This window comes from Dinoponera quadriceps, unplaced genomic scaffold, assembly GCF_001313825.1.
Source record: "Dinoponera quadriceps isolate SergipeBrazil2010 unplaced genomic scaffold, ASM131382v1 scaffold1814, whole genome shotgun sequence".
Classification (NCBI taxonomy): Eukaryota; Metazoa; Arthropoda; class Insecta; order Hymenoptera; family Formicidae; genus Dinoponera; species Dinoponera quadriceps.
In genome coordinates, this window is record NW_014556249.1 from 28,078 (window position 1) to 42,489 (window position 14,412).

The 14,412-nt window shown below is 39.9% G+C and overlaps 1 protein-coding gene across 1 annotated transcript in view; it reads left to right on the forward strand.

The window, feature by feature from the left end:
* The first annotated feature begins 1,193 nt into the window (after positions 1 to 1,193).
* The window catches only part of LOC106747216, a 28,923-nt gene continuing 15,704 nt past the window's right edge, over positions 1,194 to 14,412 (forward strand). Inside the window, exons 1-2 of the mRNA XM_014624559.1 lie at positions 1,194 to 1,412; positions 1,772 to 1,932. Of these exons, the coding sequence (XP_014480045.1) occupies positions 1,194 to 1,412; positions 1,772 to 1,932 (380 nt within the window). The remainder of the gene's footprint in view (positions 1,413 to 1,771; positions 1,933 to 14,412) is intronic.

The following is a 14,412-nucleotide window of genomic DNA, read 5'->3' on the forward strand; positions in this document are numbered from 1 at the left end:
TGACCCCAAAATGAAATTGTGTGAACTAGCTGCGGCTGTGAGCATTTCATCTGAACGTGTGTTCAATATCTTACATAAATATTTTGGTATAAGAAAGCTAAGTGTAAGATGAGTGCCGCGATTGCCAATAACACAGGACCACAAAAAAAATCGATGAAAGGTTCTTTCGACCAGACTACGTGGATTATATGTTTTTTGGGTCGCTGAAACCAAATCCGAAGCTAGTTTTTCTCCATCATGTCAGGATTTTTCATAACCTCAAAATTAAGCCCAAAACTTAGCAACTCGTGGAATCATTAACCACCGCAAATTCTAATCACCGAAAATTCCTTGATCCCATAACCCTTCTACTTTGAAATCCCAAAAACGCATAATTTCATTACCACATAACCTCAAAACCCGACCCGATACAATAAAACGTATCTCTTACGTTAGAAAATCGCAGTAAATGAGCTCTTAATCAAAATATTGTAAACCTCATTATGTTCAAAACCTATAATCTCTTAACCCTTTTAGTGCCGGGCGAAAAAGAGGTGCTTATGCGAAGATAACCGGCCGATTTTACTAGGATTTGGTAAAAGGCTCATAAAAACCAAACGAAAAGCAATATTTAAAAATTATTTATTTTAATTCTCTCGTAATGAAATTAGACTATTTATAACGTATTTTAAATTTATTTTGATAGAGATCTCTCGCAATGCGAATAGTAAAGCGCTACAAGGTGCGGGCCGATATATCGGCTCTGGCACTTCTCGCCGGTGTAGCAGGAGCCGATATATCGGCTCCCGGCATTAAAAGAGTTAATCCCTTAACCCTTCAACCTGTTAACCCAAAAACCCTATAACCCCGTAACCACATAATTTCGAAACCCGATCAGAAACAGGGACACGCATCTCTAACGTCAGAATATCGCAGTAAATTAGCTGTTGATCAAAGTATTGTAAATCTCATCTTGTTCAAACTATATAGCCCCTCAACCCTTTAAGGAAATTCTTATCAAAAAGAAGTTTGAAAAATCTCAATTGTGCTATTTTTTTTCAAAATTGCAAAATGTCTTAGTACGTGAGACTGAAGCTCCGAATCTCAGTTTTAGCTCGTGTGTCGACATCCGGGGCACCTCCACATGGTGACGGTGGGCAACGGAGTTGTTCCGTGATCCGGCAGAGTCCTCGGATTGCGGCGCTCACACCGTCATGGTCGGCACACGAAAAAGTACGATGCAGGTATTTGGAACGCCAGTATCGGCGGCTGGTTCGGGCGAGAAAGTAGACCCACAGGCGTCGTCATCAAACGACTCCAGCTCTACATCGGTGGGTAACTTGGCCTTTGAAGAGTATGATGTTTCAAGAAAGCCTATATGTGATAATAGCGTAGACTCTTTCTGCGTTGTTTGTGGCGAATATCAGTTGTCAGTAAACTCATAAAGACATTCACAAATTTACTTAAAACTCGGTATACAGAATTTTTCGGTATAAAAATAGTGGACAATCAGTGGACTCCAAATTCTATATGCATGAGGTGTTCCTTGCAACTAAATAAACAGAAGAAACGGACGTTTGCTTCTCCAATGATCTGGCGGAAACCAGGAAATCACAAAGAGGATTGTTATTTTTGTTTAACGAATATTTTTGGGTACAACCAAAAGACAAAATCTTTAATTTCTTATGCAACTGTTAAATCTGTGACTTTTCCTACGCTTCTTAATGCTGAATAAAGTTCTGAAAGTTATATTACTTCCGATGAAATTGAAAGTGAAATGGAAACATTACAGGACGAAGATCTAGCTTATGGAGACAATGAGGATGTAGAGATGAACAGTGAAACATCGGAGGAATCAAAAGATGCGACTGATGTGGATTCTAAAGGTTTTACTCAAGAAGAGCTTAATGATTTGGTACGAGATGCAGGACTTTCAAAAGAAATATCTGAGCTGTTAGCGTCAAGACTGAAAGAAAAAAATTGCTTAACTCCAGGAACTCGTATCACTTTCTATCGCCATAGAAAAATTGAATTTAGAAAATATTTCACAAATATTAAAAATTTAGTCTATTGTAACGATATTGAAGGGCTTATAAAAGAATATAAAATTCCTTATAAATCCAACGACTGGCGTCTATTCATAGATTCTTCCACGCGAAGTTTAAAAGCAGTATTGCTACATAATGGCAACATATACGCTCCACTACCCGTTGGCCACTCAGTTGCGTTGAATAAAGAGTACCACAACCTTNGAAAAATCCTGACATGATGGAGAAAAACTGGCTTCGGATTCGGTTTCAGCGACCCAAAAAACATATAATCCACGTAGTCTGGTCGAAAGAACCTTTCATCGATTTTTTTTGTGGTCCTGTGTAATAGATCTAAAACGTGAATAAATTCGCAATTTTCAGTATTGTTTGGACAAATTTAGGCGAAAATAAAATAAATTTTTGCGCTGATACATAACTCTCGATGAAACATGGATCTACCATTATACACCTGAATCGAAACAACAGTTGACAGAATGGGTTCCAAAAGGTAGAAGTGCTCCGATGTGACGAAAGATGCAACAATCGGCTGAAGAAGTTCTGGCCACTATGTTTTGGGATGTACATGGAATAATCCTCATCGATTATCTTGAAAAAGGAAGAATGATTACAGGAAAATTTTATGTATCATTGTTGGACCGATTAAATAATGAAGAAAATAAAAAAGAAACGGCCTTATTTAGCAAAGAAAAAATTATATTTCATCAAGACAATGCACCAGCTTATAAATCGATAAAAACAAGAGCAAAATTGAGATATGAATTGATCCCACATCCACAATATTCTCCAAACCTGACTACGTGTGACTTCTACCCATTTCCAAATCTCAAAAGATGTCTACAGGGAAAGAGATTTGCATCAAATAAAGAGGTTGAATGGGAAACAGACGCATATTTGGGCGATTTAGAAATTTCTTATTATTTGGAAAACTTAAAGAAACTAGAAACTCGTTGGATTCGGTGTATTGAGCTAAAAGAAGATTATGTTGAAGACTGAAGTTGAGTTTTGCTAACAAAATGTTTTTTTATTTTCATTCTAAGGATTTAACAATCAACCTGGTATATGTTGTTATGTCCCAAGATATTCCGGAACATTCCTCTCTCTTTTGCTCTTCTTTATCGCTCTGCTTTCCCTATATTTTTCTTTCGCCGCGGTGGTCGCCAGTTGACATCGTACCAGGCCCACTTCTGCGTGCTTGAAATAAATTATAATATTAGGTTTTAGACCTGACTATATCGCTTATTAATTACCACGTAATTGTAAAAATGTAGCAGTTAGTATATTTTTCGCGCCCCAACCAACAGAATATTTATTTTTGAAATTAAACTCACCGTGAAACTCACCTTGATAGCCGGGCCTTATCACACTCACGACAAATAACGTGACCAGGGCGTTTTTATTTGTGGTCGTGTCGGTTAGTAAACCTGCATCCAACCTGTCAGAAACTAACGATATATTGTTTAAATATTTCACCTGTTTCCCTAACTCCTTTTCGAGCTTATTAATTTCAATTAAATCAAAACCAGCAGTCACTGCCGCCAAATAACAGAAGTTTGTTACATAGACTAACATCTTTTAAACAAAATTAGAATCACTTCAGAGATCAGTCTTGAAATTTCCATACCTTATCAGCATGCAAACATTTAGCACTAAAAGTTAGCGTCGCGGCGCCTGACACCGCACATAATAACGTTATCGTCTACGATTACTGTTCCAAATAATAAGTTTACGGCTAGCGAGTTATCGTCACACACATACAGCGTAAGTGGCGCGTTAAATTTTTCATTGATACTGACCTAATTTAGCAATGTCGCAAAGATTCACTTATATTCGCGGTCTATGTTCCTGTAATTTATAAAGCAAACCTCATATGTGCCCTGTGACACTGCGAGCGAAAGTCCGGTGCCAGCATCACTTTATCCCGCGTTTTTTAAACTTATGTTATGCTGCTTTCAGATATATTAGTAATACAAATAAGTTTCCGCCGTTTTCAAAAGATGGCTCCACCGACAAGATTACTGTGAAATCGTCAGATGTAAAACATCATATAGAAAGTTTGGACACCTGGCAACAACGTAACTTTAAAATACTATTGACTTTGTATTGGCAATATACATTTTTTTCGTTCGAAAATGTCGAGTTTTGTACCGAATAAGCGTCATTTGGGGGAAGTTTTGATTTTTTTTTTCATTTAAAGAAATCTGCTGCTGAGGCGCATCGGTCGCTTATAGAAGTTTACGGTGATGCTGCTTTAAGTGAGAGAAGTTGTCGTGAGTGGTTTCAAAAGTTTAAAAACGGCGAGTTTGATGTGGAAGATAAAGAACGCGAAGGAAGGCCACTAAAGTTTGAAGACGCTGAGTTAGAGGCATTATTGGACCAAGACTCATGCCAAACTCAAGAGCAGCTGGCAGAAAACTTGGGAGTGACTCAACAAGCGATTTCAAACCGTCTCAAGACCATTGGTATGGTACAAAAGCAAGGAAATTGGGTTCCGCATGAACTCAAACCCAGAGACGTGGAACGCCGTCTTTTCACGTGCGAACAACTTCTCCAAAGACAAATTCGGAAGGGTTTTTTGCATTGAATAGTGACGGGGGATGAAAAGTGGATCCACTACGACAACCCAAAGCGTAGGAAATCGTGGGGTAAGCCCGGTCATGCACCAATTTCAACGGCCAAACCGAATATTCATGGCAAGAAGCTAATGTTGTGCATCTGGTGGGATCAGCTCGGAGTAATCTATTACGAGCTACTCCAGCCTAACGAAACTATCACTGGAGAACGTTATCAACAGTAACTGATACAATTAAGCCAAGAATTGAAGCTTAAACGTCCCCAATATGCCAAAAGACATGACAGAGTAATTTTTCTACACGACAACGCTCGGCCACATGTTGCAATAGTCGTCAAGAATACTTTGGAAGCTTTACAATGGGATATCTTACCCCACCCGCCGTATTCACCAGACATTGCTCCTTCGGACTACCACTTGTTCCGGTCGATGGCTCACGTCCTGATAGAGCAGCACTTCACTTTTTACGAAGAAGCCAAAAATTGGGTCGATTCATGGGTAGCCTCAACAGATGAAGAGTTTTTTCGACGTGGCATCCGAATGCTGCCAGAAAGGTGGCAAAAAGTAGTAGCTAGTGACGGACAATATTTTGAATAAAATGTAAAATATATTTTTTTTACAATAAATTGATAATTTTTATAAAAAATGCGGCGGAAACTTATTTGTATTACCAATAATATGCGACATAGATAAACTAAAATTTTCTGCTCTGTAAGAACAGATGTATCAGGTCGTCTAGGATGAAATTTATAGACAAAAAGGCAAAATTGGTTGATAAATTACAAATATAAGGAATTATTTTATTCGTCAAAGTATGCACCCATATTGTCTATACACTTTTGCCATGTAAACGGCAGATTGTTCAGGCCGATGGTATTAAATCTTGGCGGACGAGAGTCAATGAATTCCTGGAAGGCCAGTTTTACAGCAGTGTCGGAATTAAATTGGTTTTTTATTAAAAAGGTGTCCAAATTGCGCAAGAAGTGTTAATCAGTGGGGGCTATATCTGGTGAGTAAGGAGAATGATAAAAAAATTCCAACTCCAATTCCCGTAGTTTTGCCACAGTCATTTGTGCAGTGTGTGGTCTAGTGTTATCATGCAATAAGATAGGATTCGATTGGTTAACCAATCTAGGCTGTTTTTCTTGAAGTTTTTGTATCATTTTGTACAGTTGGTTGCATATTTTTGCTGTGATTGATGAGCCAGGTTTTATAAAATCATAATGGATCACACCTGCGCTAGACCACAAAACACTCACCATCAGATTCTTTTCATGAATATTGCGCTTTGGAGTGTGTTTTGGTGATTTATCCTTGTCCAATCATTGTGCTGAACATTTGCGTTTGTCATATTGGATCCATTTCTCATCACAAGTGACGATTCGATTAAAAAATGGATCAGACATGTAACGAAAAAGCAACATCAAGCAAGCTTCCAAACGCTTTTGTTCTGTTTTTCATTTAGTTCATGTGGAACCCACTTATCCAACTTTTCACTTTACCGATTTGAGCTAAATGAGTTAATATTGTTTGTTTGCTAACACCAAACTTCAACGATAATTCATAGGCACTCTGAGATGGGTCAGACTGAACGGTGACTATTAGTTCGTCATTATTGACCTTTGATTCTGGGCGACCGCGTGGCTCATTTGTGAGATCAAAGTTACCTGTACGAAATTTGGCGAACCAATTTGATACTGTCTGCTGCGTAGTAACACTAAAGCCAAATACACTATTAATGTTTCGCGCGGTCTGCGATGCCGTAATTTCAAGTAAGAATTCATACTTTATAATAGTGCAAATTTCTGACCGTCCCATTTTCAACAAACTTAATTTTTAAAAAACGGTTTTAATATTTTTTAGAGCTTACAATGGTTTATTTAAACAGGAGATATGTTGCAACGTTACCTTCTTCTCCGCCCGGTCTTTGTCCACCTTTCGCGGTGGGAACGTCTTTCCGGAACGGTGTGAGAGAAGACTGGTCATCAGCTCGTTGACGCGGCGATCGTGGCCCTGGAATAGCTCGCCGGACGGCCGGGTTAGTTTTAATGAGCATGAGAGAGAGTTTTCGATTAACGAACAAAAAATTTATTGTCGGTTATAAACGCAGTTTCATGTGCGAGCGGATGTCAGCTTGGTATTATGAAGAATAATCTTTCTGGAAGACTCTAGATTCGTCGAAGAGTGTTGCTGCTGTCGTCGGTCGCATGTTTGTTATGACAGCTCAGCTGATCGATGAGTTTTGCGGTGAGATGGTTGCGCGGGATGGCAGACGCGGTTCGGTAGACGCGGTGATGTATACACGGTTTGACGCACAGTAGACGGTCGATAGAGTCGCGGGGAGCAGGCGCGGTGTTTTGATCGCACGGTTGGTGTTGTCGCTATTTTTACAACGCAGGTCTCCGCGATTCTTTTTCCACAATGCCGTTTAAATGCCTCGGAGAGCGCAAAACGGAAGCCACGCACAGGTGGCACGAAGAAACGGATGCACTCTCCGGGCCCAGAGGTCTCACGAAGTCGGGTACGGTAACCAGGAAGTACCCGCGGTATCGAGTTCCGCTCCTACGTTGACGTGAATTCTCCGCGAGAACCACTGAACCGCTCCTACGTTGACGTGAATTCTCCGCAAGAACCACTGCACCGAGAGATCGCGAAAAAACATGCGACGCGAGGATGTTGTCACCGGGAAACGGTCTGTGCGCTCTCGGAGGCGCCTCTTCGTCAGGAGAGTCGGGGCCGAGAACGCTCGGCAGAGACGGCGCAGTCCCCACCCCGGACGTATCAGGCCAAATGTCAGTCGGTCGCAGGTGGGTTAGGAACCGGGAACTCCCGTTGGAGACGGTAGTACACCGTCCCAAAGAAGGATGATGAGTGCGGCTGCGAACACGCAGCTGGGACGGCGAATACACCGTCTCGGTTCCTCGGCAACGAGAAAGGATTACGAATGCGGCTGCGAACACGCAGTTGGGACGGCGCATACACCGTCTCGGTTCCTCGGCAAGAAACGATTACGAGTGCGGCTGCGAACACGCAGTTGGGACGGCGCATACACCGTCTCGGTTCCTCGGCAAAGAAAGTCGGGATGCGGAGCAGCCTGCGAACATGTCGCTCTGACTGAATCCGGTGGAATCGGCCTCGATGCCTTCGCCGGTCAGATTTTATATCCATCGGAGGCCGCTTGTTTATGTTTGTTGACACGCACGTGATCACGCTCCTGGCAGAAGCGCGTAACGTGCGTGTCGTGTAGTTTAGGATAGCGCAAAGCATCGGTGAGCGACCCGATGGATGGTCGGTCGGGTCGCAGAGAGGGCAATGGTGTAAATGCGCCGTTACAATGTAACTTTTCAACAAAAAAAAGAAAGGGAATATATTAACCCAATGTCAAATAATAAGCTGTTATAGTTGGCAATATTATTAACTACAAATTTCATCCTTGCCAACCTAATACATGATTCACCTCTCGCCATAACTCAGCAACGTGAGAACACTGTGGAATGATAAATCCGTTGGTGTTCTTATCGATAAATGTTGACCATCGCAATTACGAAAGAGAGAGACAGAAATGTGCTTATAAATATATACTTCATCTTCGCAGCAGTCGGTTTCAGTCAGGTTTTCAGTCTGTTTTAGTCGGGAATTAGTTCAGCCCCTGCCATAGTACATTTCAGTTTTTAGGCAATGGGTTTTCTTTTCAATTTTCAAGGTTCTTAATTGCAGTCAGTGCGTCATCTCGAGTCTTAGTCGATAGCGACAAATTATTTTATTGATAAAATCCGTGTGGTACATCCGCAAGTGCCAGATATTGCATGAAATGTCCCGCGGCAGCCAACTTCAGTGGTCTCAGGCAGACCGCCTATCTCCCTCTTCCTACAAAAGCGACGTATTTTTCTAGCCCTAATATTTCGTATTTCGAAGGATGTTGCTCCTTCGAGAAGTCCTATTAGCCGACAATCAATGTAAGTTATTTTCATAAGATTAGTAATTATAACAAGATAAGTAATTATAACGAGAACCGGTAACCATACATTTGTACAGTCCGGCTGTCGATTTCATTCCAATTTCTTTGGATCGTAGCGAAAAATCTGTTACCATCTCAACATAAAAATTATCGAACTTCGCGAAACCAATAATAAATTATATTTTTTTTATTTTACTTTATACGGATATTATTCTTCCCTCTTAATTTTACTCAGTCCATCGATCCTACTTTAAAACCACGCGTATAACCTTTCGCAACGTTCCCTCGGCTTACATAATCTTAGCCTGGCGGAGCCGCTCCCGCCGCGCATGTTGTGTACTATCCAGGACGTGAAAATACACGAGGGGGGACCCCAAAAAATTGGATTTTTTTACAAAAACTTTATTTATTAACTTTTTTACAAAATTCCTTCAGTCACCTTCAAAGTACTCTCCATTAGATGCGATGCACTTGTCAAGTCTTTTTTCCCACTGTTTGAAGCATCTCTGGAACTCTTCAACTTTGATATCGTCCAGTGCCCTTTGCGAAGCTGTTTTTACCGCCTCCACATAATCAAAACGCTTCTCTTTTAGATTTTTCCTTATTCTCGGAAACAGAAAAAAGCCGCACGGGGCTAGGTCTGGTGAATACGGAAGATGGGGAACGACAGGCTATCCCCGAGAGGCCCTGTGTGAGTAGGCGAGGAACAAATTTAGCGGAAACACGTCTCATTTGCAACTGCTCAGTCAAAATCCGCTGGCACGAGCTCCAACACACGCCTGTCTCTTCTGAAATTTGGTCGATAGTGAAATGACGATCTTCGTTGATTTTTTTGCGGATTTTTTCAACGTTTTTATCGTTTCGATATGTTGAAGAACGCCCAGAACGAGCATGGTCTTCAACACTCATCTCACCACGTTTAAACCACTCGAAAACTTGTGTGCGGCTCATAGCATCCTCTTTGAAAGCCTGTTGCAATATTTGGTAAGCTTCCATTGCCGATTTTCAAGCAGAAAACAAAATTTCAAACACACTCTTTGTTCTTTTAAATTTGCCATAACGACTTCGCAGGCGGAAAAAAATAACAATAAAAGGAACACAACACTACGCTCAAACGTTAACCTACAAATTGACGCCGTCTGCACAGCTGTTTCGTGAAGGTCTCTACTAACCCCATGTAGCGGGAGAACTCTCTACTACGTCTATTAATGGCAGCGCGCTCTCAGTTCGGTTTTTTTTGGGTCCCCCCTCGTATAGAAAACCTAAAAGCCACCACTTTCGCCCGCGAATTCATCATTAAAATAATTTTAGAGAACGGAATAACTTCCAAAATGTTAATTGACCAAGGCACCAATTTTTTAAGTAATAAATTTAAAAATATATGTAAGTTTTTGGAGATCGATAAAATTCACACCACGGCATATCACTCTCAAAGTAACGACGCGCTAGAAAGGTCGCATCGCACGCTTGCTGAGTATCTACGACGTTACATTAATCCAGATTAATTAGAACGATTGTGTACCTTATGAAATATTTACTTATAACAAAAAAATACACACAAGCACGGGATACACTCCGTTCGAACTCGTGTACGGACGTAAAGTGAACTTGCCCTCAATGGTAATGCAACTACCAAAACCTTTATACTCAAAACACGATTATATCTCTGAACTTAAAAAACGGATATGCGCGACCAATCAAATTGCGAAGGAAGAGTTAAAAGGAGAAGAAATAAAATATAATAGTATGATAAAAGGACCAAATTCCTCAATTATCGACTAGGAGATCAGGTATTACTATATGATGAAACCGTTCGCTGAAGGAAATAAAAAATTTGTACGCTCTTTGGACAGGATTCTACGACATACTTGAAATCCACGATAATGCAAACTAAACTATTAAATGAAGACGAGCTACGCTAAGAACGCACGCTAACAGACTAAAATCATTTCTAATATAGTAACACTTATCTTTTATGAAAAGCGGATAAGCCGTTTGAACATTCGCCTACTTGCTGGGGTTTGACGAAAAACTTGCGAACGTCGGGGTCCAATCGTAGGGCAAACCCCCGAGCACGTCCGCGCAACCACTGGAAAGAGAAATAACTGAAGGATTACCTCCGATTATAATATAACGGGTTCTCGAAAAAGCCTAATTAAAAGTTTCTTTCCATATCACAATTTGTACAAATATCACGAACTTTGTAAGAATTTGCCATATTTGACGCAAACTTGATTCACATTTGAGTAGATATAAATAATTTCTCTTTTAGTATGGACTTGTAAATATAAAAGATATATCAATGATATATGAAATATATTTGATCATTTGAGCAAACGGAATCAAAAATTCATATGAAATTAACGTATAATACAATGAATAAAAATATTTCAATAATTAAAATAAAGTAGACATAACATAAAATCACTTTCAGATTAATTGTGTAACAATAATGTGCATACCATATTTGCAATAGAGCGAATACGGTATCTGCGCATAGAATTATCGCTCACCAAGTTAACACTCACTTTCCATGCCAACATGTAGGTATAATATAGGATTTTTAAACGAACACACCCATAAACAATTATAATAACTATTGTTAACGGGAAAAGAATATGTCTTAAGTCATTAAATATAAAATGTCCGATTTCAAACTGAAAGTATAGTTTATTATATCTTAAGCAAAGAGCAATATAATTAATCAAAGTATGTGCCTAAACTATTGATACAGTTTTGCCATCTTAACGGTAGCTTGTTAATGCCGGCAGCGAAGATGCCTGGAGAGCAAATGATATTAAAATCGCGAATGGCGTTTTCTATAGCTTGTCGGGAATTAGAATTTTTCTTTGCAAAAAGTGGCCCAATGTCTGGAGGAAATGGTAGTCAGTTGGTGCAATGTCTGGAAAATACGGTGGGTGACACAAAGTTTCCAAATCCATCTTCTGTAGTTTGAGCAACGTTATTCGTGCGACATGTGGTCGAGCATTATCCTGCAAGAGGATTGGGCTGTCTCTATTCACCAATCTCGGCTGCTTAATCCCGAGCTCCCTCATCATTACGTCTAATTGGTTACAGTAGACATCGGCCGTAATTAACTAACCAGGTCACATGAAGCAATAGTGGAAAACACCAGTGCTTTACCACCAAACAGACACTATTAGCATTTTTTTATGAATATTCGGTTTCGGAGTGTGTTTTGGCACTTCATCTTTATCCAACCATTGTGCCGAACGCTTGCGATTGTCAAGGAGGATCCATCTTTCATTACACGTAACAATGCGTTGTAAAAATTGCTCGTTTTTATGTCTCGACAGCAAAAAAGGGAAGCTATGAAACAGTTTTTCTTCTGACGCTTGTTTAATTCATGCGGAACTCATCTATCCAGCTTCTTAACTTTATCGATTTGTTTCAAATGGTTTAATATTGATAGAATAATAACGTTAAATTTTGCTGCTAATTCAGGCATAGTTTGAGATGTATCTGCTTCCACTGCAACTCTGCAGCAGCACTTTTAGCTCATCATAATCCACCTTACTCTTTGGTCGCCAACGTGGTTGATTTTGAAGATCAAAATCGCTAGATTGCAACTTCTCAGACCATTGACATACTCTGCGTTCATTAGCCACATCCTTGCCAAACACTTTGTTGACACTTTGAGTTGTCTGTTATGCATTAGTTCCATGACGGGACTCATATTCAAAAATAATGCAAATTTTCTACTTATCTATGGTTTACAAAATTTAATCTGCAAAAAACAATTTGACAGATAATCAGAAAACAAAACGTGCGTCTGAAAGGCTAATGACGTACCTTCACAAAAGAAAATGAATTGTCAAAGTGAAATATAAAAAATATCGAGTATCAAACATGAAGTAATCGAACATTTCATATTTAATGATTTAATAATTACGCTAGATTTAAAAAACGATTATACAGTATCAACGGGAAAAAATTTATACTTATAAAAAAAAATACGAAGAAGAAAACGATTATAACCAAAACATTATTACCTGGAAAATTATAAATATAAACCATAAAAAAGATAAAAACGAACAAGTTCTCCACCAATCTGCCAAACTCCTCTTCCTTTTCCCAAGAGGGAGAGGATGTTATAACTGTATATTACTTCATTCACGTCGAAACGCTATTAAGAAATCTTCGACAGCACTACGATAGTAAGACACCGTGTTACAAGAAAGCACCGCGTTGCACATTCCGCTCACGGGTCAGAACACGTATCCACTCGATTGTTGCCAAAACGTCCCTTACGAAAATAATTGATCACTATTTAATATCAACGTCGACCTTAAACAATGGTTCGCGCTCTCTGTTATTGCACTTCGCGCTATCGCGTCTTTTGCATAACCACTACCTTGCGCCATTGTAACCGTACGCAGCGCAGATTAGAGACAAGGTTCCCAACGGGATAAGAAGTAAACATTACGATTTTTTCAATAAACCTGTTCATTTTCAAACCGTCACGTTATCCCCGCGCTTAACCGCTCGATATTCTTTAATCTCGAAATATTCGTTACGCCTTTAGACCACCCAGGTGTAACAAACCACTTCGCGATCAGCGTTTCGAATCGATAAAGGATATCAAATAAAAATCGCTGCGCAAACTGAAGGTCATACCGTCTGCCTTGAATCAGTAATGTTTCCAGGATCAAACGCATATGTGCGTTGCAAACAATGAGGACTACTTTGAAGGAGACAATAATAATTTTGATGATTGAATTGTTATTTTGATTTTTAAAAATGAAGTTCGAAATTTTTTGATCACAGTAGTATGTGTACAGGGGAGGGACACAAAAAACCGGATTTTTTGTATAAAAACTTTATTTATTAACTTTTTTACAAAATTTCTTCAGTCACCTGCAAAGTACTCTCCATTAGATGCGATGCACTTGCCAAGTCTTTTTCCCCACTGTTTGAATCTCTGGAACTCATCAACTTTGATATCGTCCAGTGCCCTTTGCGAAACTATTTTTACCGCCTTCACATCATCAAAACGCTTTGTTTTTAGATTTTTCTTCATTCTCGGAAATAGAAAAAAGTCGCACGAGGCTAGGTCTGACAAATACGGAGGGTGGCGAACGACTGGCCATCCCCGAGAGGCCAAATAATGGGTCACTCGTAAGGCGGTATGTGCGGGGGCGTTTTTGTGATGAAGGAACCAGTCACCTGATCGCCAAATTTCCGGGTGTTTCCTACGCACACGTCCCCTCGCAGACGTCCTAAAACTTCCAAATAAAAGTGTTGGTTAACAGTTTGGCCAGGGGGAACAACGGGAAGCGTTTTGATGATGTTGAGGCGATAAAAACAACTTTGCAAAGGGCACTAGACGGTATAAAAGTTAAAGAATTTCAGAGATGCTTCAAACATTGGGAAAAAAGACTTAACAAGTGCATCGCATCTAATGGAGAATATTGGGTGAGTGCAAAAGTTCGTGCGGAGGTGCAATAAATGGCGTTAGAAGCGGCGTAAAGTTTTGTCATTAATACCGCCATCTTCGTAAGACATATCGTTGGAAAGGTGACGTGTGCAGCGTTCATTTCAAACAAAAGAATTTGTGTAGATACGAACTGTTTCGAGAAAGATTACTTTCAAAATGAGTGTCGAAAAGGTGCATTTACGGCATGTCATGCTTTACGAGTTTCGGAAAGGAATAAACGTTGCAGCAGCCGTAAAAAACATTCAAGAGGTTTATCAAGATCAAGCACCAGCTAAACGAACTGTGGAAAAATGGTTTGCGAAATTTCGCCGCGGACAGTTTAACCTTGAAGACGAGCCACGCTCAGGTCGACCTTCAGACATTGATGACGATGTTGTGCGAACTTTAGTTCAGAATA